The sequence below is a fragment of the Ambystoma mexicanum genome, chromosome 1q (genome assembly GCF_040938575.1).
Source record: "Ambystoma mexicanum isolate Mex_15411 chromosome 1q, UKY_AmexF1_1, whole genome shotgun sequence".
In the NCBI taxonomy this organism is placed as follows: Eukaryota; Metazoa; Chordata; class Amphibia; order Caudata; family Ambystomatidae; genus Ambystoma; species Ambystoma mexicanum.
In genome coordinates, this window is record NC_090922.1 from 392,988,306 (window position 1) to 393,012,314 (window position 24,009).

Below are 24,009 nucleotides of genomic sequence, written 5' to 3' on the forward strand. Positions count from 1 at the left end.
ATTGGCAAAGCCGAGCATGCTTTGAACCCCTTTTACAGAGCTAGGTGATGGCCATTTGAGGTTGGCATCCACTTTTCTTGAGTCCATTCGGACTCCTTTGGGTGTCAGGATGAAACAGAGAAACTCGACTTCTGTGGTATGGAAAACACATTTCTCCAGTTTAGCAAATAGTTTGTGTTGGCGCAGTTTTTCCAGAACTGCCCTAACTTGTTTTCTGTGATCAGATTCCGAAGAGGAGTAGACTAGAATGTCATCGATATAGACGACAAAACAAACATCGATGAGTTCCCGAAGGACATCATTCATGAAGAATTGGAAGGCAGCAGGCGCACTGCACAACCCGAAAGGCATTACCTGGTATTCGAATAATCCATATTTTGTACGGAAGGCTGTTTTCCATTCGTCGCCTTCCTTTACTCGCACCAGATGATATGCCCCCCGGAGATCTAACTTGGTGTATATGCAAGCGTCCTTCACCTGGTCAAGGAGTTCAGGAATCAGAGGCAGAGGATAACGGTTTTTAACCGTTATCTGGTTCAATGCGCGGTAATCGATACAAGTTCTAAGGTCGCCTTCTTTTTTAGGCACGAAGAACAAAGCCGAGGATGCCGGGGACTTTGACGGGTGAATAAAACCATTGGCGAGGTAATGATCCAAATATTGTCTCAAATGCAGGTTCTCAGGTTCGGTAAGGGCATAAATCCTGCTACAAGGGGGTTGTGCACCGGGCACCAGATCGATTTGGCAATCGTACGATCGGTGAGGAGGTAACGTGTTGGCCTGTTCCTTTTGGAAGACGTCCTGAAAGTCCTGGTATTCCGGAGGTAATTGCATGGAGGCAGAGGTTACAGACACTAGATTAATCTTCAGGTTTTCTGGGTAGCATGTTTGTGCACAATCCGGGAAGGTTATTCTCTTAGCTCGCCAATCAATTCGAGGATTATGTGTCTCTAACCAAGGAATTCCAAGAATAACCTGAAACTGTGGAGCCTTGATTACATCAAACACAACTGCCTCCAGATGGCCGTCAGGACCAATAAGAGTCACCCCAGTAGTTGAATGTGTTACCGGTCCAGAGGCAATTTCAGTTCCATCGACTGTGGTGATGACATCTTTGCTGGTTTTAGGACGGAGAGGGACGCTAATCCTAGAGGCCAATTCACGATCCACATAGTTTCCAATAGCCCCACTATCGATGTATGCCTTTATTGCATGCAACCGCTTAGGCTTTTCTGGATCTACGAGAACCATTGGCACAATGAAATGCGAGGTCTGAGAGTTAGTTTTCAAGCTCGGCAAGCGGACCCCTACGCTTGTCGAGCTGAGTCGTTTCCCGAAACAGAGTCTTCATGGTTTTTATCAGCGGCTCCTACCGCTTTTTGGGGCGGTTTTGCCGGGCAATCTCGTAGAAAGTGTCCAGAGTTCCCACAGTAAAGACACAATTTTAACTGCCGCCTCCTTTCACGTTCCTTTTGAGTTAAGGGTTCTTTAACCCCTCCAATTTGCATAGGCTCAGAGACATCAACTCCCTTGGGGTTAGCGTGGGTCTTGACCAACACCTGGGTCTCAAACCTGGACCGATCTGTTTTTCTGTTTTGAAGTCTGTGATCCAATTGGACCACTAAGTCTATATATTCTGTGCATTCTTGGGGCGGATTTACAACTTGGGCCAAGACATCTTTAAGTTCTCCGCGTAGGCCTCGATAAAATAACGTGACTCTTTTATCCTCTGGCCATCCCGTTTCCACAATTAGTCTATTAAAGGTTGCAATATAGGATAGGAGGTCCTGATTGCCCTGTCGCAGGGATAGAAGTTCGTCATCCAGAGCCTGCCCCTGAGAGTGTCGAGCAAATAACCTCTCCATGCTTGCTTGAAATCCTTGAAAATCACAGAGAATCGGGTCATCTTGAGTAACCAGTGGAACTGACCAATCGGCAGCGCAGCCGCTAAGATATGACAATACAAAGGCTACTTTGGTCTGATCATTAGGGAAGGCCCCAGGTCTGCATAGGAAGTGCAAACGACACTGATTCATGAATACGGCGAATCGTTTGGGGTCCCCAGCAAAGCGTTCAGGTGGGGCCAGCGGCATGTTTCCAGGTAGATTAATCTGCACAGGGTTACTGGGAACCACAGGAGCGGGGTTCCCTCCGGAACAGGGTAGAGGAGTTTGTCCAGCTTGACCTTGCAAAAGCTGTCTGGCCAGGTCATCAGTTCTTTCCTTTGATATTATTAATTCCCTCTTGAGGGCATTAGTCTCTTGACGAGCGGCATGTACTTTGCCCCGTAATGCCCCCAGTAATTGGGCCAACTGATCAGTCTCAGAAGTTTCCATAGCGCCTGGGTGGGAATTTGTAGGAAGGCTTTGCGTTCTGTTACGCTCACCTGACTCCCACGGGGGCGCTGGCCTGGTTCGCGCTGCTGTAACCTCGTCTAAGGTGATGCGCAGGGTTCGGAAGACTGACTGGACCGGGCCCCAGATCTGGCTTGTCTGACTCGCAGAAGTATCCTTCTGTAGGTGAGAATAGGGGGTTAACTGTCTGCGGGGTAATGCAATCGGCCTCCCATTTACCCCTCTCACCCTCCTCAAAACCCTGCTGTGCTTCCCCGTAGGGTCTCACCTTAGGTCTCTGGAAGGACGAGCTCGCCATCCTGCTTCTGATGCAGGGGCGCGTTGGTATCCAGTTACCTCACTGGATTTTCGGATGGGTGAGAACCAAACTTGCTTGGCTTCCAGGTAAGTTTTTCTATAAGTGGTTCCCCTTGTGTCCATGCATTAATGTTCTAATGCTAGTGTCTTTTTCCCCATAGGGGCCGGGGTACGGAATGCCGGGGAACAGGCACCGACCCGAGGTGAGCGGTGAAATCCTTGTGGAAATCAGTTAAGTCTTTAATGAGTGTTTTGGTAATGTCTTTTCATTCACTCATTAACGCTGATGTCTTTTTGCCCCTTAGGGGCCGGGGTCCGAAAATGCCTGGATGCGGCGCGGACCCGAAATGAAAAGGGAATGACCCAACAGGTAAGTCTTGACATGGAGTTTTAGCTTCCCTTTTCCCTTCTTTCTCTCACCTTTGTTCTTGTCTTTTTCTCACTAGGCGCGGGGGCGCAACTGCGAATCCGGATGGTCGCTGCTGAACATGGAGGCGCCCTGTAAAGGTGAGTAGAAAGCGGCGCTGCAGCGATCGATGCGATGTGCTTTTAAAAATAAATGTCTTCCTTTTCAGGATTGTCGGCGAAATGTCTCTGGGATGCAGATTTAGCAGGTGAGGCCTTTTCCTTCTTCTGTTCTCTTGTTCCCTTCCTTTGCAGGTGATTCAGGATGCTGGCAGTTGTGGCAGAAGTCAGGATGCAGGAGCAGACACGGTGAGCGTCCAGCTGCTAGATGCAGAACAACGCGAAGCACGTGTGGCTGATCGGGTGTGGTTTAAATAGCCTTGGAAGAAGTTCCTAGAATGTGTCCTTCCTCCAATCAGGTATGTATCCTTCCCCGACCACGCCCGGGTGGTAAATGAGTCCCACAGGTAAAGTAGTTCCTTTCAGGCCTCAAGGAGGCCGGGGATCTGCAGCATGGTCTGCATCAGGTAAGTGCACCCAAACACTTTCATAATGAGCCTGGCGCATATGGCGCCAGGACTGACGTTTTCTATGAGCCTGGCGCCATAGGCGCCAGGACGCTGTCCAAAGGGCCCCTATAAGGGGTTGCTGGGACCTTCCCCGGGGACTTGAGGTCCGCTTTCGGGGACGCAGGGCCTGAACCGGCTCCCCGGGAGCAGGCATCGTGACAGGAGTCCTCGGAAGAGAACGGGGAAGGCGACCGATGCCAGCGCTTCCGGGAATACCTCGAAGAGGCGGAGGAGTGGCGAGACCGACTCCTGGAAGGAGACCCACTGGACTTCTGACGATGACGCGGAGAGTCGCCTCTCGAGTCATCCGTCGCAAGCCCAGTAGACCTCGACTTCCAGGGCTTAGACACCCGACCTACCGACAGCTTCTTCTTGCGCTCCCGCAAGGCCTTGGCCGTGAGCGACTGGCAGTCGACACAGTCGTCCGTATCGTGGGCCTCCCTGAGGCACGAGAGGCAGGCGTCGTGCGAGTCTGTGACCGACATCTTGGACCCACAGTCCCCGCATTTCTTGAAGCCCGGACGCGGGGTTGAAGACGAAGTAGACATCTTCACGAACAGGGTTTCGCAAAAACCGAACAGGTTCAACGAACCGAGAAGAATACAGCAAACTCCAAAGAGTCGAGGCGTACCGAGATTCACGAAGCTAACATGTTCGCGGAAAAAACGGAACTGAGGCTACGGGTGTCGTGCGTTCTACTTATCACATCGGGTGACGTCAGCCGTCGGAGGAGGTCCTCGGGGACGGCGCATCAACGTCATCGACGCAGGACACAGACGCCGAAGATTTTCTGAAGCAGCACAGCTGCGGACATTATCTGTCATAGATATGGAATACGTCAGAGGACCCAATCCCCTCGAACTTGTATTTAGATTATATGCATTCATCACCCTTTCTATTTCTCAAAATCAAAAACAAGAAAAGAGCAAATCTGTAAACAATTCACCTACTGTAGCAGAGTGTGTAATTTGTTTTTATGGATAGCACAGATACATTATAGGTCCTTAAACTGTGTACAGCTGTCATAGCTGTAATCTCAGGCACAAACAGTTGAGACTGTTATTGCAAGCATTGCCTTTCTCTGCTATGCCACAAGGGCACGTACCTGTTTAATGTCCCTGGAGACTGTGCCTGGAACAATACCATCATCACTGTCCGTTGCTATTGACTCGGTTTCTTTATCAAAATGATCTATTACAAATAAACAAGACATATATTCAAAATAACTCATCTTACAGCTACTTTTCATTTAAATACATTTTCTAATGCCAACCAAAGGAGACACCTGGCTGATCAAACAAAGTACCACTGTGGTTATTTTCCCCATTATTGAATTTCAATGATGAATAGTTTTGAATTAATGTTGATGTATTTTACATTTACAACAAACTTGTCTGTAACAATACTCTGGATCAAAAATATTTTTTCTGAATACAAAGGATAGGGAGGTCATACAGAAAAAAACATGGTTCAAGGACTTGGAATCATGTCAAATTGGAGAAAATAATCCTCCAATGAAAAACGTACAAAGCAAAAATGAAACAACAATACATAATAGGGAACAAACACATCGGGCCAACAGAACCAGTATTGAGACTATAAACATACCACTGCCAACATAGGTGCAAAGAGAAGGAACAATCACCATCAGTCACAATTAATTACAATTCATTACTGGTGCATAAAACTGAAGTTTGAAAAAAAATGAAAGGGAGAGGAGGAGAAGTTAGAGACAGCGGGGAGCGCAGCAAACAAAAGGGGATTGGGTACCAAACAATAAAAAAAGGTATTTGCTACACTAGGTCATCATTAAATTAATAGTTAAAGGAAAATGCTGGAGATAAATAGTTCAATAACCTTCACGTGGGATTAAATGTGCCCATTCAGGAGACATGACATATTTTGTTGGATTACTAGGAGAACCCAGAAGAAGAGTTCATACGTTTTAAGATGAGTTTTGTTTTTTCCTGATTCATGTGACACACCATCTCATCAAGCAAACCCACCAACAGTGCCTGGGCATAAGGCTTGCAAACTTCGAGTCAGGTGTGACTAACCTCAGCGCTCTAGCCAGTAGGGAAAAGATGAAAAGGAACAAGTTACTTACCTGTAACCGTTGTTCTCCAGCTTGGGTCTGGCATGGATTCACATGCTCATGAATATTCCCCGTCGTCAGGCTGGGAATCCTCGGCAAAGAAAAAATCAGTATCAGTTTTGTTTCTGATCTGTCTTTCTTAGTAGTAACCAATCACTGATCTCTGGGTCATACTGCCCCCAGCCAATGACTGCCCTCTCCCTAAGCCCCGCCCCTGGCAGCCATCCTCAGATTTGGTAGCACGCCAAGAGGCAGTATGACCAAGTGAAGAGCCGCAGAGGGGTAGGTGGGAGGGTTCGCATGTGAATCCATGCCAGACCCATGCTGGAGAACAACAGTTACAGGTAAGTAACTTGTTCCTTCTCCAGCATGGGGTCTGGCATGGATTCACATGATCATGAATAAAAGAATACATAGCAGTATACACATGCACAACCACGGGAGGTGATAACAGGCTCAACATTAAGCAATACAACAACTCAACATTAAGCATCTCTTACCTCCTCACCAGGCTCACCTTAAGCGAACAGGTTGCGCGGCACTGCTTGGCCGACCCTGGACTCCTCCCTGGAGTCCCGATCAACGCAGTAGAATCTTGTGAAGGTGTGCGTCGACCTCCACATAGCAGCCCTGCAGATGTCCAGCAGGGGCATACCAGACAGGAACGCCGTGGTAGCAGCGAACGCTCTGGTCGAATGGGCTCTCGGAAGGCCAGGCAGCGGTCGGTTTGCCAACCAGTGACAATGCATAATGCAGCCGGAGAGCCATCTGGAAATGGAATTCTTCGAGAGAGCCTTCCCTTGATTCACAGACCCAAAGTTCACAAACAGTTGTGACGTCTTCCGAAAACTCTTTGTGCGGTCCACGTAGAACTTCAGCGCTCTAGCTACATCCAGCGAGTGCAAAGACCTCTCGGCCGGCGACGGAACGAAAACTGGTAACACCAAGGGCTCATTGAGGTGGAAGTCCGACGGCACCTTGGGCATGAAGGAGGGGTGCATCCTCAGCACCACCCATGATCGGAATAGTCCATTCATAAATTCCTTTACCAGGCGATGAGACCACAAGGACGCCCGTCCCGTAGTCCTGGTATATCGGGAGATGGCAGCCAGATGTATTTTTATGGAGGCGTGAGCCAATCCAGCTTGGGCCAACGACAGTAAGTACGGCAGCACTTCAGGGGCCGTAATCCACAGAGGGTTAATCTTCTGTGCACGGCACCAGACAGAGCACCTCTTCCATTTATGACCTTAACACTTGAGAGTTGAGGACACCCCGGCCTTTGCAAGAACCTCTCTGCAATCAGCCGGGATATCGTACCCTCCAAACTCTAGTGCTGCAGGAGCCAGGCCTGCAAGTTCAGTGATTGAGGGTCGTGGTGTAGAATGGTGCCTCCTTTTCTGGAGAGAAGATCTGCGTCCGCCGGCAGCCCGATTGGAGGGGACGTTGGCAAGTCCAGAAGGTCCGGGAACCAGATCTGCCTTGGCCACGCCAGTGCGACGAGGATCATCCTGCACCTGGACTTCTTGAGCTGGATGATGAGGCGGAGCAGCAACGGCAATGGAGGGAACGCGTATAGAAACAGGCCGTCCCAAGGGAACGAGAAAGCATCGCCCATGCTCCTCGGCTAGGGGAACATGCTGGTGAACCTCTGGCACTTGGAGTTCGTCGCCGTCGCAAACAAGTCAATCTGGGGTTTGCCCCATCGTCGGAAGAGTCGATCCACTTGACCCTTGCGCAGTTTCCACTCGTGGCACGAACGTAGCTCCCTGCTGAGTGAGTCGGCGATGGTGTTTTTTATTCCTGCCCGGTGGAAGGGATCCAGAAACATCCCCTGGGCTATGGCCCAGTGCCACAGATCCTGGGCCTCCTTGGATAGGGCTGGGGATCTGGTGCCCCCCTGCTTCCGTATGTAGAACATTGTGGTGGTGGTGTTGTCAGTGAAGATCCTCACCACTTTGTCCTTGAGGGACGGGAGGAACGACTTGAGCGCCCAGAACACTGCACGGAGCTCCAAGATGTTGATGTGAAGAGACCTCTCCTCCGGGAGCCAAAGGCCTCTTGCATGGAGATCTCCGGTGTGGGCCCCCCAACCCTCCAGAGAGGCGTCCGTAGTCACCGTCTCCTGAAACGCCGGGGTTTGAAAGTCCGTGCCCGTCGTGAGGTGAGCCCGAGTGCCCCACCATAGGATCGCCCGACGGAACTCCTCGTCGAGGGGGATCCTGTCCTCGAAGCAGACCCGCGCCTGAAACCAGCGGGTGTCGAGGAACTCCTGCAGCGGACGCATCCGAAATCTGCAAAGGGGTACAAGGTAGATGCATGAGGACATCATCCCGAGAAGGGACTTGATGGACCTCACCCTGGCCACTTCTGTGGCTAACAGTCGCCGTACCGTGCCCAGGATGGTATTGGTCCTCTCCTCTGAAGGGGAGGCCAATTGCTCCACTGTATCGAGCTTCGCCCCCAAAAACAGTGCTACTTGCGACGGAACCAGGTGGGATTTGGGGTAGTTGATGGAGAACCCCAGCTCCGTGAGCAACCGGACGGTCCTCGCCGTATGATCGACGGCGAGTTCCCTTGACCTTGCCCAGATTAGCCAGTCGTCCAGGTAGGGGTAGACGTGGATCCCCTGCAGGCGCCGCCGTGCCGCCACTGGTGCCAGACACTTGGTGAAAACCCTGGGTGCTGACTTTAATCCGAACGGTAGGGCTCTGAATTGGTAGTGGCGTCCTTGAACCACGAACCTGAGGAACTTCCTGTGCCTTCTTAGAATGGGGATGTGGAAGTAAGCATCCTCCAGGTCCAGCGATGATGGGAAGTCGCCTTCCTCCAGCTGTCCGAGCACGTGCTGGAGGGTGATCATCCTGAATTTCTGTGCCTTGATGTACTTGTTTAAGCGGCGCAGGTCCAGTATGGGGCGCCAACCGCCTGTCAACTTCCTGATGAGGAAGTACCTTGAGTACACTCCAGAGCCCCGGAGCCTTCTGGGGAGGAGCTCGATGGCACCTTTCTTGAGCATCGCCCTTACCTCCAACAGCAGTTGAGGGACGTGATTTTTCTTCCTGGCCATGGGAGGAATGCGAGTGCACTTCTTTTGGAATTCCAGCGAGTGCCCGTTGGCCAGGGTGTCCAACACCCAACGGTCGGTGGAGATGGACTCCCACACGCCGACGAACTTCATCAGCCAGCCTCCCACCGAGGTGCTTCGGTGGGGGCCCGACAACACGGCCGGGTCATTCTTGCTTGGAGGCGGCCTTGCCGCCTTGGCCTCCTTGGCAACGACGGCGGGAACCCCCTTGTTTGCCGTGACCTCTGTAGGCCTCCTGGGAAGAGGAGCGGGCCGCCTGGCGGTAGGTAGAGGAGCCACCGCTGGATCCTTTGGAGGCACCCTGTCTGCCTCCAGAGCTCCGAAAGGGCCGTCGCTGCTGAAGCACCCCAAGGGCACGGGCCGTCTCCTAGTTGGTCTTGATGGCCTGTAGAGACTCATCCACTGCCTTACCAAAGAGGTTGTTGCCGTCGAACGGCATGTCCAGCACTCTGGTCTGGACGTCCTGGCGAAAGTCTGTCGCCTTCAGCCATCCTCGTCGGAGGCAAACTCTGTTGCCCAGTTGGCGAAATCCAGTATTGGCAATGTCCGTTGCCACCGTAATGGCGTGATCCAATGCCACCTCGCTCTCCTGCAGCGAGGTGGCGTCGGATCACCTATGCCCTTTTGTCATCAGGTAGGAAATCTAGCAGGGGAGCTAACTTGAACCAGAGCTCCCTGTCATAGCGGGCCACGATCGCTAAGGCATTGGCCGCCTTAATCGTCGTCGCCGCCGAGATGACTCGTCGTCCCATAGAGTCCAACTTCTTACCCTCGCTGTCCGGCGGGGAGGTGGAAGTTGAAGCCGTCGAGCCCGCTGCCGCCTTCTTAGCCGCTGCCGAGACGACCGATGTCCGGCGTGGGCTGGGCCCTGAGGCACAAGGGGGCGGCATTGGGGACTCGGTACTTCTTCTCGTACCTGTCCCTCTTGGCGGGTGTCGTGGTAGGGTTCTTGAGGACGGCAAGCCCCGCGTCCAGATGTCGTCGAGTAAAGGCACCGTGAGGACCGTCTTCCTCTTAGCCTCTCGTTGCTGGTACAGAAACCCCTCCTTTTTCTGTTCTTCAGGGCAGAGCTGGAAGAGCTTGGATGCCCTGGTTATCATGGCGTGATAAGAGCCAACCTCGTTGGCTGGGGACGCCCGCGAGGGAGGCGACGACGGGATGTCAGCTGTGTCATCACCGCCGTCGTCGTCCGTCCCCGTATCCTCTCCCGGAGAGGGGGATGAGGGGTCCGCCGGTGTCACAGGCATGAAGGGTAGAGCAGGGTGCACTCTCCTCCGCTTGTTCGGAGGGCTTCCCGATGGGCCTGGTTCTGGCTCCTCCGTCGGGGTGCGTGGTAATCTCGTCCTTATCTCGGTACATAAGGATTGGAATGCCAACAAAATGGCCGCGGAGCTATCCTGGGGCTCGGGCAATGGCTGCGACGGGCGGGATGGCCGCTCCCGTGGGCCTTGTTCGTCGTCCTCGTCGCTATCATCGATCACGTCAGTAGGGACCGTCCCCTGGGATCGAACCTTCTCGAACCTCTCGTTGAGGTTTATGAACCTCTCGTTGAGGCCTATGGACCTTTTGTTGAGGCCCCTCTCGGTCTCCACCAGTTCCTCCTCAGAGGCTGATTCCGAGTCTGTAACGGCCACCGCCCCCCCGCCCTCTCTTTCAGCCGGGGGCTTCACGGGGGTCTTAGCGATTGGCTGGAAAGAGGATTCCCACCACGGCAGCAGGGATACTCCGGGCCCAGAGGTCATTTCCATTGGCGTAGTCTCAGCCGGCTCCGCCGGGGTCACAGAGACCACTTCGGTAGAAGCCTTAGCCGGGTGGATCAAGGCCCTCACCACCTTAGGTGCGTCGTGGGCCTTCCCCTTGGGGGGAGGGTCAACGCCTCGCTCCCCCTTCGAGATCGACCGGGTCCGCTCCAGCGGCCTACCCAGATTCTCGGACTTCCTCTTCCCCGACCCAGAGTGCTGGCTCGTGGTGGAACGTGCCGGGGAAGTAGCGCCCTGCTTGGCAACCGAAGAGCCCGACCTTTTGGCGCTCCCGGAGCCCGCGGACTCACGGTGCTTGGCCTTCTGTTGGGCCCCCGTCGCCAGGGCGCCCTCGAAGGACTTAGAAGCCCGCTCAGACGACTTCTTCGCCTTTTCACTTGCTGTGCCCTTCTCCAGCCAGGTGGCGAGGCGGGAACGACGATCTTGTTTGGTCCGTTCCGAAAGGTTCTTGCAGAACGCACAGTTCTTCTCCACGTGCGTCTTGTCCCCATGGAGGCAGTAGAGACATCGCAAATGCTCGTCCTCCTTGAAAACGTTCTATAATCTGCATCCAGGGCAGTTCCTGAACAGCTTGGATCCGGGCGGCGAGCTCCCTTTGTTCTGGGCCATGTCTTGAGGTAGGCCGCAGATCTTCCGGAATCCTCCAAGAAGTGTAAACTCGACGAAAACTTCACCCTTGAGGGGCATGGAAGAATTCTGAAACGGGTCCCCGTTATAGGAAGTAGAAACGGTGGAGCTTGAGGCTCAATTAAACTGAAAAAATGAGAAATTCTCCTGAAAAATGTGAAAACGCAGTAAAACAACTCGAGCTAAACACGAGGACTCCCAACACTTGAGCGTGCAGTAGAAATCTGAGGATGGCTGCCAGGGGCGGGGCTTAGGGAGAGGGCAGTCATTGGCTGGGGGCAGTATGACCCAGAGATCAGTGATTGGTTACTACTAAGAAAGACAGATCAGAAATGAAACTGATACTGATTTTTTCTTTACTGAGGATTCCCAGCCTGACGACGGGGAATATTCATGAGCATGTGAATCCATGCCAGACCCCATGCTGGAGAACTAATGGCTTGTGACTTGACTACCACAATGGGCACAGAGAGAATGTCTGTGATGGGAAGGACCACTTTTGCAGATAACAGACCACACATCTACTCAAAATGATTTGATATGGGTAAATGTGTGTACTGCAACATGTGAATTAAATTACTGGAGTGTAAGCGCAAGGCCAGCATGTATTTTAACCTGTCAATGTATGCAGTGTGTCACAGGTCTCAAGTGCTCAGTACAGGATGAAGACGTTAAAATGTGCCAATGCTACTGGGCACAGACCAAGTTAAAAATAAGAAAAGCTTCTCACAGCTTAGGGAATTCTACTTCAGGGATATCATTCCACAACAAGTTGGAGATTTGACCATAGTAGAGTGACCTTGAAAAGACTTGTAGCACTGTGATTTTAAGTGTTCTGTAGTAGAAACTAGAACATTTTGTCCAGTCTATTTGTGCTGAATCACGTTAAGATTGCTACACTGCATTCCAGACCTAATATGGCTAAATCTGAAGAAGTGCCCTGGTGGTAGAAGGAATAGGTGGTTCAAGCCCAATGTAATGAAGAGACCCATCCTCCCCAATGAAACACCTGACTGTACTGCAGTTGTATTACATATATGTTAACATAAAATAAGGATGATGATTGCTGATGGTTATTGGCTTTCTCCATCAGCCCTAAAAGGGCATTTTGGCAACAAATTAGATTTCTAGCTAACCTTAGTAACCCTTGTGTAAGAAAAACTGATCAACTTCCCCATGATATCCATTCCATCGTCTTGGATTCTTAATTTAGTGGAAGAATGAGGAAAGCTCCTCTTGCATTAATGGATTGGCCACAGGAGATGTCAAGGTAAGGAGATTGCTTTTGCAAACGTAATTCATCCTTATATCTGATAAACAGTTAACATTGTTCAATGCATGAAGAGTACATATATAGCATACTTCTCTGAAGGAGTCAAATATATATATTTTTAATCTTGCACCAACAAGCATCTTTAGAACACTGTAGAGCACAGGGATCAATCTGATCATCATAGGTGAACACCTCAACAGAATACATACTTGATGATAATAATCCCAGCCACTACTATGGTGATAGTTTGTACAAAGGAGAGCTAAATGCAAATATTCCCAAATGAAGGAGCCTTGCGTCCCTGTGGAAAGGCAACACTTAATGCCCATGGCTTCCTTCCTTGATTTTTTGGGGGCTCGTTTTCTTTGGCGCATAACATAACAAACATGCATAAAAGCCTTGAGCAAGCCTTTTAAGCATGTTTGTTACATCACACCCCATTGTCATTCATTTGTATGGCAGAGAGGAGGGATGGTACGCAACTTGCATTTCAGCCGCCTAACTTCCTTTCTAACATACAAATGCCCCAGCATTTGCGCCAGCCTCCATTTTCATGCAGGCACAAATGCTGGGGATCCCTATGGAGCCTGCCGGCTTTATACAAAAGCACGAAGGCGTGGATTCCATAGGGATCCATTGTAAACGCTGCCGATCATGCTTACATGATAGGCAGTGTTTACCCATTTGCACAGCAGAGTGCAAATGTGCAGCGCAAAAGACTGTGAACATGCTTGTTTGCCACCTTTTACCCTGTACCTCTACACTCCGCCGAGCAAATGATGATAATTCGGTGGCAGGGACCTGTGCACAGCAAAGTGCATGCGTAGAGGACCCCTCCGCTGAATTGCATGTGGACTCTAAAACAAGCTCCCTGGAGTTTGACAACACCTGCTCTGTTAAAGGTGAGGAACCAGTTGGGGCAGTTAGGAGGGAGAACAGTAAAGAGGAATAAGATAAGGCAGAAGTACAACACTGGAGGGCTGTGTTGAAATCAGAACTGCTAGCATACTCTTGTCCTGGTCTGAAAAGAAGTAAGAACAGAGAGAGTGGATTGAACTAGTCTGAGTAATTTGGGGTGCACACTTGGGTTCAGGGAGACCCAAAAGTACCCATCAGATGAATACATGTTGATCACCGTTGAGTGAGGGGATGTTGGAAAGACGACTGCCCACAGTAAAGCCCCAATACCCCAAACATAACGCCTCAACCATAATGTTCAAGAGAAAGTCTGCACAAGGGATACAGACCTGTTCAATTCTTGAGTTCCTGAAGATGAACGAAGTAGGGAAAAGTAAATTGCTGATCAAAATGAAGCAAAAGGGACATGTGTAGTGTGGTTCTTTATGGCCCATCTCAAATCACTACAGTCTAAGTTTTAGCGTCTGAGAACAGGAAGGGGGACACTGGGCTCCTCGGTCAGTAAGCTTTTGATTCTTCCAGTTGACGGCCAAGTTGTGGCAAGTTGATCAAGTGATTTCTAGTATTACTTGGAAACGAGCGGCTCAGAGAGCATCAAACACAATAACTTTGTGATGGTAGTAGGCGCACACCATTCTTAATGAGCTTGTGTACCAGGAAATGGGACTAGACGCCAAGATTCATTCTACCTTAACCTTAGAAGTAAGAGGAAATCCCTGTTTGCTGAGAACTCCAGATCAATAACATTCTATGTAACTCCACTGTCTATTGAGGCTAATACTTATTCCCAGTTCTTTCCAGTAATGCGAAGGTTAACCTGTTTGAAAAGGCGCAGCGAATGACTGAGGTGGCAAACGCGAGATAGGGAGTAGGGTGGGGTCCCACTTGTTCTCGGGCTACCAGCTGGGGAGAGTGAAAGCGTTTTCCATTTTCGAGAACGTTGAATGCAGAGCTTCTACAAAGTAGAGGTAGCCTCCTTTGCCTCTTACTTTCTTCCATGTAAAAGGGACCTCTTGTACCTCCCAATTGCATGGATTCAGCCTCGATGGTGCTGGTAGGACGTGCTCTCTCTTTCTGGGGGACCACTCTCTTAAATTCCCCTCGCCAAACTTCTATGATCTAGATGTATCACTAAAGCGATATACTGTGATAGGGTTTCAGTAGGTGGTACGACCTGACTGATCGTGTCCTTGTGGTTTTACTACAAGACTCGTTAAAAGAGGGTTAGTTTGGCATCTGCAGGCCAGGAGGTCTGAGACACTAAGCCTCTCAAATGAGTAATGTAAGCTATGAGATCACGATTGCGTGTTCTAATGTCGGCCAGCTCGCTTTGGACCAATTGAGTGGCAAATTGCCAATCAAACATGGTCTGGAAGGCATCGTAGAAGCTATGGTAATTAGTCAATGGCATTATTGTTGTCAAACTAGGGAGTTGCCTATGGCAAGAGTTTAATTTAAATCAAACAATATAGAGGCAAGCTTGGCGTGATCCGCGGAATACAACTGGGGTTGATTGAGATAATGTATTACACATTGGGTCATAAAGAACCTGAGCTGTCAAGGATCCGTCCCAGACTTAGCAGCTTTTGGTTGAAAAGGAATTTTAGGAATAGCCATTGGGGTGGGAAAGTGAGCATGATAATAGAGCCTTGGTCAGGGAAGGCTTTTGCTCCAAAGACTCCTTCTTCCATTTTATTACTAGAAACAGAACCCCATGAAGCTCATGTTTTTAGTGTCTTTCATGTCAATTGGTCTATGGTATCTTGGTTAACAGTCACTGAATGAAAAAGGACTGCACTCTCTTGGCAGGAGGATTGAATCTGAAGTTTCTGGACCCCAGTCACTAAGGTGTCGAAATCTACTCAGAAGCCAGAGGACAAGACAATCAAACCTTGAGGAAATGTCTCCCCTTGCTACATACATAGTACTATAGGAATAGAGTTCCCGCGAGGTGCTAAGGGTACACAACATGTCCCATGGACTGGAATCCAGATCTTGGTACAATAACTGCGAATGAGCTATAAACAAGACAATTAATGCCCTGAAGCTTGTGCAGTAAACCCTTCAATAACTTATACACCCATAGTAGGTACTTTGTCTCAATTCCCAGCCGGCATAGCATTCCCAATGTTATTTATTTCATAGGGCCTTCTCACTCTTGAAGGAAAGTTGCCCTACTTTTCATTGAACGTCAAGGGACAGGGTCCAAAAGTGATGGAAGACAAATACCTAAATAAGCACACGTCCGCTTCCAATGAGCAACAGTAGTTACACTTGGCCATAGAAACAAAACTAAGCACTGCTAGAGTTTGCATTCCTGAATGGTTCTCTGCATCTTGTAATCTTTGTTGTTCTACTGGATGGGAAGTCACCACGCAATGTCCTTGTGTTCCGACGTCTGGGTTTGGAGGAAAGCCCTAACCCTAATACAGATGTGACACTATCTCACTAGCAGGGCACACTGCAGCAGATCTGACAACCCTGTAGGAACAAGATTTTGGATAATATTGAAAATGTGGTGTACAGCAACGACCTGCACTCAGGTAGGATGTTTGTAACACAAACTATGTAACAAAAAGTAAAAGCATTTTTTTTTTATATATCAGGAGAGGTGTTACATGGATGGATTTATTTGCTTGTAACCTTGCACTATACCCATTTGTTTATACATTATCAACTTTAGCAATTTATCCATTTGGCTTTTAATTTGGATCATTGGTAATTGATTGTTCTATTTTCTGTAATACAACATGAACTGATTTTGATGCATGCCAACGAGGCATACGTTTAACACTTTTCCAATCATTTTTCAGTCTTGTAAGGTTAAAAATGTTCAAGTGTAAAGTAGGCTGATATCTTCCTACACCACATAAAACAAAGTCTTAACAATAATATACATTACTGCATATTATTAGGATACCTTCTGGTTCCAATTCTTCATTAATTTCATCATCTGAAGAAAGCACACTGTGATCCAACTGGCCTTCAGACACTTCCGAATCAATCTCTTTATCCTTTGGAGTTTCTTCAACAATCTCAGCTTCCCCATCATTAATTAGTGGATCCTGGATAACCTAAAGCAAGGCATACATTAGAAAGGTCACAGCATATTCATAAAAGATTGTATTGCATGCCATTTTCTCTGGTATCTTATGAGCAAATGTTTCAGTTTCCACATAACCAAGTAAATATATACATTGTACATTACACTACATAAACCTCACACAAACTCACAGGGAAATGAACCCCATTGCAGGGCTGTAATAACCAGTCATCACAATGATGCCCCTGCTTTGTCAGCTTTGGCTAGAGCATTGCTTTTGGTATGCCTTGGGCACAGTGATCCTCCTTGTACCAACCACTTGGCATGGCAATATCCAATCATCAGTATGCAATAGGGCATGGCAACAAGCCATGATTGGGCACTGCAACCCTTCCTGAAGTGTCGGCTAGGGATGGCCTGTGAGTGCTGCTCAGAAGAGCAATAACAGCACACACAGCGAACTACCACCTTCTTAAGCATTCAAAATGTCCAAGCCACAGCAGTTACATGGCATTTACTTCATCTGTTAAGAAAAGTAAAATTATTCTTACTAGATTCAATATCCTGTTCTAGATCGGTTTACATTACACCCAAGTATGGAGACAACTGAATAAACCTATTTGTTTTTCCCTCTAAGGATTTTAGAGAGGCAAATGTGATGCTTGGTCTCTCATGTTTTAGCAGTGCTAACATTAGCCAACACAGGGAGAACAATATAGCAATATAATGTGGTTGGCCTAAAAAAGATTATGGGTATAGACAAATTCCTGGCACTATTCACACCTAACATTAGGGCAACATGTATCCAGAATCTACGCTGCTTTCCAGGCTATCTGCATACTTTTAAGCATTCAGAGATCCTTCTGGCATAGACATTAATGCACGACATATTAATCAGGTTTCACTCAGTACTAGCATAATCCTACCCAACAATTTTAGGGGAATGGGATACTACAAATACTGTTGTTTGCCCTGCAAAGTTATTAAGCCTATGTATAATCATGACATTTTCTTAAACTGCCCAATAAGATCATGGTGAGGGCTTTAAATATGTGTTTGCCTGCCAAGTATTGTGGGTATGCAAATATCCCACTGACTATTTCACTGCAACAATCCCCAGATTAGCTGCTTTTAAAACCCAATTTGAATGTTTTGGAAGCACAGAGAAAGAGCTAAGCTGTCTGTTTGCACTGAATTTAAGCGACCTATAGTCTAGTAAACTTATTCTTCAAATCTGTTTCTGTGTTCAGCTGCTGAGGCTTTTCAATATGATCATAAATGTGGTGCTTAAAGAATTTTGTGTATTCTCTTTCATGTTTAACTGTTGTAAGAGTGCAGAAAATAAAACCCTATCTTGCTCGAACTCTAAGAGGGGTTTCCCTGACCCAACCAAAATGATTAATGTCACAGTCAGGATGTCAGAACAAGAGTTCACAGTCCTATGTCAGAATCCTAGCTCTGTGCCACACACTCTATGTTAAACTAAATGAAAAGAAGGATGTCTTCCTAGTCTGTAGGAATGGCTCCCTTCCCCTGGACAAAAAGGAACAAGTTACTTACTTGTAACTATTGTTCTCCAGCATGGGTCTGGAATGGATTCACATGCTCATGAATATTCCCCATCGTCAGGCTGGGAATCGACGTAAACCAATCACTGTCCTCTGGGTCATACTGCCCGCATCCAATGACAGTCCTCTCTCTAAGCCCCTCCTCTGGCAGCCATCTTCAGATTTGGTAAGCACGTAAAGTGGCAGTATGACCAAAAAGAGCCGCAGAGGGGTTGGACCGAGGGTTCGCATGTGAATCCATGCCAGACCATGCTAGAGAACAATAGTTACAGGTAAGTAACTTGTTCCTTCTCCAGCATGCGGTCTGGCATGGATTCACATGCTCATGAACAACAAATACACAGCAGTACAAGGCTCATTAGAATCAATTAACTCTTACCTCCGGAACAGACTCACCTCAAGTAACCCGGTTGCGTAGCACTGCCTGGCTGACTCTGGACTCCTCCCTGGAATCCCTGTTGACGCAGTAGAACTTCGTGAAGGTGTGCAGAGACCTCGACGTAGCAGCCCTGCAGATGTCTAGCAGGGGCGAACCAGCCAGGAACGCCACATTCGCAGCGATCGCTCTGGTGGATTGGGCTCGCAGACAGCCGGTCAGCGGTCGGTTTGCCAACCAATGATAGTGCATTATGCAGCCGGAGAGCCATCTTGAGATGGAAGCCTTGAACAAGGCCTTCCCATAGTTCACAGAACCAAAGTTCACAAACAGCTGTGAAGTCTTCCGAAAACTCTTTGTGCGTGCCACTTAGAACTTCAGGGCACGAGCAATGTCCAGGGAGTGCAAAGCCCTTTCAGCCGGTGATTAAGGCTTTGGGGAAAAACAGGTACCATCAAAGGCTCGTTGCGGTGGAATTCCGACAGAACCTTTGGCACGAAAGAGGGGTGCGTCCGCAACACCAGCCTTGATTCGTGGAAAGTCAGGTATGGCCGTTTGCAGGATAGGGCCTGGATCTCACCCATCCTCCAGGCGGAGGTGATGGCCGCAAGGAAAGTCGTTTTCCATGAGAGGAACTTGAGAGGGAACTGATGCATAGGTGCAGATGGGGCCCCCAATGAACCTCGTCAGAACCACATTTAATTCCCACACCGGGGCAGTAGCCTTCACTGGTGGGAAACATTGAAAGAGTCCTTTGAGGAGCTCCTTGACAAGTCGATGAGAGCAAAGCTGTGACCCTCAGAGGGGTAATCTTCTGAGACCGGCACCACGTAGCAAAACGCTTCTACTTGTGACTGTAGCACTTCAAAGTCGATAACGCCCTGGCCTTGGTGAGGACCTCCCTGTAGTCCTCATGCAATTTATATCTTCCAAACTCTAGGGCTGCAGGAGCCAAGCTCTCAGCGATCCTGGGTCGTGATGCAGGATTGCGCCTACTTCTTTGGTGAGAAGATCCGGAACCATTGGCCGCTTGACCAGAGGCAATGCTGACAGGCTGAGAAGGTCCAGATACCAAATCTGCCTCGGCCACGCCGGGGCGATGAGTATCATCCTGCATTGGCACTGTTTGAGTGTGTTCATGACTCATAGCAGGAGAGGCAATGGAGGACCCGCGTACAGAAACATCCCTTCCCACGGGAAGGCAAACGCATCCACCAGGCTCCTCGGTTGGTGGAATCTGCTGGCAAACCTCTGGCATTTGGAGTTTGCCGCCATCGCAAACTGATTGATCTGGGGCCTGCCCGACCTGGCAAAGATGCCGACCACCTGGTCCTGCCGAAGTTCTCACTCGTGGCAGGAGCGCAAGTCCCTGCTGAGGGAGTCTGCAATGGTGTTCTTGACTCCTGCTAGTGATTTAGTTTAAGGGGCATTATGGGGGCCCTCTGAGAGCTTCACATTTGTTTAGGCTGGTGTGAGGAAGGACAGGCAAAGCAGCTATTGTCCAGAGTCAGTGGCCAGCCATTTCACTTCCTAGGGTTACAAGCCTGGCTTCAAATACGATTTTGATGGCAAGCCCAGGAGCGAAGGTTGGACATCCAGGGCAAACCCTGAGGTCTTCATATAAGAATGCTACCACGGGACAGACCCAGTGACCTTTGCACAGGTTCAGGCAGTTGAACGTGTCAAGGCTGGACTTCAAGATCTGGTGGACAGCTAGCTTCCTTACCATCCCAACCAGAGAGTTGAAACTCTCATCTCTTCAGTCAGGACAGTCACACAAGAGCTCATACGCCAGAGACCAATGGTGTACTTAGCTAGGGCATCCATGGCCTTGACCACCCTTAAGGCATGGCTGCCTGATGTGAAGACATTGTGGCTCATAGCCTCCAGCTTCCTGTTCCCCCTGTCAGGAGGCAATGAGGGGAAGGACGCTGTTTTCAAACCAACAGAGGCGGTTTGCAGCAAGTTCTCTGGTAAAGTGTACATAGAGAGAAAACTGGGATCTGAGGGAGCCAGACAATGTTTTTTTGGCAGGTTTATGGTCTACCGCAGGGACTGACACTTGTTTCTTCAAGGCCGCCAAATAGGAGTGGCTACCACCGGGTTAAAGGGAAAACGTTTCTCCCTCAGGCCTTCATCCAAAATGTCCGTCATCTCATACTTGACTCTCAGTTTAGTGGGAGCGGACAGACCCAGAGTATCCACAACTGTGGCAATAGTCCTCTAAAAAGAGCAGCAATAGGGATTGAAGTAGGAAGAATAGCCAGCTCTGGACATGCGTCCAGCCACTGGCTTCCTGCAGGCCAGTAGATCCTCACCCTCTTCAAAGAACTACTCAGCAAAGTCCTTCGCGTCACCAGAGTAGAGCGGTTCCAGACGGTAGGGGGCAGCATCCCTATCTTTGTCAAAGATTTCTGTAATCTTTGAAAGACAATTACCCCTCAAAAGGGAGTCGTATTCCAGTGAAGTCCTAGCACAAACCGGCGCCAAGATGGAAGGAACTGAATCTGAGGCTTCAGCTCCCGAAGGTGGAGCTACACAGCTGTGCCTTAGAGAAGATGTAAGGCATCTGCTGTCAGACACCTTTCCACTCCTCCAGTGCTGAGGACTTAGTGGCAAAGGTACCTTTAGTGTAGTTAGCAATGATTCCCTCTGGGGTATCCATGGAGGGAGTCTGGCAAGCTAAGATCATTGTCTCAAAAACCTGCTCCACCCCTACTATTCAGTGTGCTCATTAGTATCTTGGAAAGATGTCTCGGGCTGGAAGTGCCAAGACATAAACAAAGCTGGATGAATAAGGAGTAAAGCCACATGTGGGAGTTGGTGAAGCCGGCAATGGAGAATCTTGTGAAATCTCCAGACCGGGAAGTCACGACTTCAAACAGAAAGAGGCAAGAATCGGGATTCAAGGACATGTTTAAAGAATAAAAAAACGCTCAAGTGTCTATCACAAGATTAATGGGATCATAGATAGAATGGACGCATTGTAAAATAAGGTGGAATAGCTATGCAGGCATATCAACTAAGTGGAGCAGAGGATGGCGGATGACGAAACCCTAGGAGCTAGGCAAGACTAATACAACAACACCAGAAGAAAGAGCTTGCAGCGTTGAAAGCCAAGAATGATTATCTTCAATTGAGGATGCAAGGATATCACGTGTATATAGTCGGCCTGCCGGAGATGGTTGTCCATGTGCCTATGGAGATATTCCTGGAGAAAATGCTCCCTGAAGTGTTGGGTAAGTCGAATTTCTCTCAGCACTTCCTGAAGGGAACTATTCCAATGCTTCTTTTTCTAGTATTTCCTTATACGAGAACGTTCCTCCAGTATTTCTTCAACTGGATACGCCTTCTGCCAACCAGTGGAATTGGAAAGCGTGCTCTTCCCACCCTAGTGGAAAGAGTTGAACTGTTTTTCAGCACGCTCCCCGAGGACTATCAAATGGATGGATTGGAGGGGAGCTACAATTCTCAGTGTTGTTGTCCGTTCCATATTTTCCCAGTATTTCTGGGGTTTTACTTAAATTGTTACTATTTGTTTAATGTTATTGTATTCAGTTGCAATTACCTGTGTATTAGAAGAACAAGTTACTTACCAACTGGTAACGTTCTTTCGATTGGATGTTCCTCCAACGTATTCCTCATCTTAGATGTATTCCATCCAGCTTTGCTGCTCTTTGAAAACAATTTCGGCAGAGGGCGCCATGCGTCGATGTCGTTGAGTCGATAGTCCCTAGAAGGCCTCTGTCGAGGGTGACGTCATCGGGTGTATAAGTAGCACGCGCGGCGCCCGTTGGCCTCAGTTCTTTTTTCCCCCTTTTTATCTTTGATCTTGTACTGTGTAGATTGTGCCGGCAGACAGGTATCAGCCTTGCGAGATTTGAGATGGCAATAACCCGGAAAAATCTACAGGGGGGTAGGCTGCGAGGGCGATGAGGAATACGTTGGAGGAACATCCAATCGAAAGAATGTTACCAGTTGGTAAGTAACTTGTTCTTCGAGTGGATTGTGTCCTCCAATGTATTCCTCATCTTAGATAGACTCCCAAAGCAGTATTTGTATAATTTCTCTGGAGGAGGGGTTAGATTTTTTCAATGCCCTTAGATGGCAGAATAAAGCACTGCTTTTCCAAAAGTCAGCTCCTTAGACTGGGAAGCATCCAGGTTATAGAATTTTGAAAAGGTGTGTAATGACGACCAAGTTGCTGCTTCGCAAATGGATCTTATTGGAACACCTCTTTGAAGGACTGTCGAAGAGGCAATGCCTCTGGTGGAATGAGCCCTTAACCCTTCTGGTGGGTCTTTTTGTGCTTGTCTGTAGCATTCTGAAATGCAAAGCACGATCCAGCGTGAAATTGTCTGTTTTGTCACCGATTGACCCAGTTTCCTTCCTGTGTAACCTATAAACAGCTGGTTGTCCACTCTAAGTCTGGAAACTCTAGAGATGTAAAAGCTTAAAGCTCTTTTTGGATCAAACCTGTGTAATCTTTCCTCCTCCTTAGAAGGATGGGGTGGAGGATAGAATGCAGGTAAGACAATTTTCTGACTTAAATGACGATCAGATATTACTTTCGGTAAAAATGATGGTTTTACCCTCAACACAACTCTGTCCTTATGGAACAAAATTTAGGGTGGCCCAGAAGACAGTGCCTGCAATTCGCTCACTCTCCTTGCTGATGTTAAAGCAACTAAGAAGGCAGTTTTCCATGTTAGTAATCTTAATGGACACGTGTGCATAGGCTCAAAAGGAGCACACATTAAGAATTTTAGGACTAAATTGGGTGAGGAGGAAACGCATCAGTGAGTCCTTTTTTATTTTTTTTAACTTTGTTTATTTTTGAACAAGGCAGGATGAAAATTACACAACCACTTGCAACATCATTAAAGCATTTTAAGCATGTTAACCCCAGACACTTTCCCGTGCCCCACCCCCCCTCCTCCTCCTAGGTCCGGGCTCCCCCCTCCAGGGCCATCTGTCCCGTGCCCCGGGCACTATGTGTCCCTTTCGGGGTTTTCTTGGTCCTTCAGGGTCCAGCGAGCGTTAATGGGTTTATAGGTCAGAGCTGGGAATCGCCGGTCATATTCCAGAACTGGGGCCCAGATGTTCTGAAATCTGTGTAGGGCACCCGCCTTTGCCGCCGTTACCTTTTCCGACACCAGTATGTCCCAGAGTTTCGTCCACCACTCGGCCATCAGGGGGCCTTCTGGGGACTTCCAGGCGCGGGCCAGGGTTGTTTTCCCAGCTAGTAGGCACTGGGTCAGCAATTTTGCTCTATTGCCAGCCCGTGGATAGATCGTTGGGATTGGTGCTCCCAGCAAGACGGGCTCCGGCTCTAGCGGGATCGCTGACCCAGTGATTTGCGCGATGGTCTTTAGGCATGTCTTCCAGAATTTCTGAATCCGTGGACATGTCCACCACATGTGGAAAAAAGAGCCTGGGTGACCGCATCCTCTCCAGCAGAGGTAGTCCACTTGGGGGTTCATGTGATGAAGTCTGAGGGGCGGGTAATACCACCGTAGCATGATTTTATAGGCGCTTTCCCTGTTTGTGATGCAGGTGGACGAGGTGTGCGTCCGGGTCCAGATGTCCACCCATGTCTGGTCTTCTATCGAGTGACCCAGGTCTGCTTCCCATTG

The 24,009-nt window shown here is 48.9% G+C and overlaps 1 protein-coding gene across 2 annotated transcripts in view; it reads right to left on the reverse strand.

Annotated features, from left to right (window-relative positions):
* RPGRIP1L (RPGRIP1 like) overlaps window positions 1-24,009 on the reverse strand; it is a 1,574,704-nt gene that overhangs the window by 210,670 nt on the left and 1,340,025 nt on the right. For both annotated transcript variants that reach the window (XM_069639571.1, XM_069639577.1), the window contains exons 22-23: window positions 16,307-16,460; window positions 4,731-4,816 (exon numbers count right to left, since the gene is read on the reverse strand). In XM_069639571.1, the coding sequence (XP_069495672.1) occupies window positions 4,731-4,816; window positions 16,307-16,460 (240 nt within the window). The remainder of the gene's footprint in view (window positions 1-4,730; window positions 4,817-16,306; window positions 16,461-24,009) is intronic.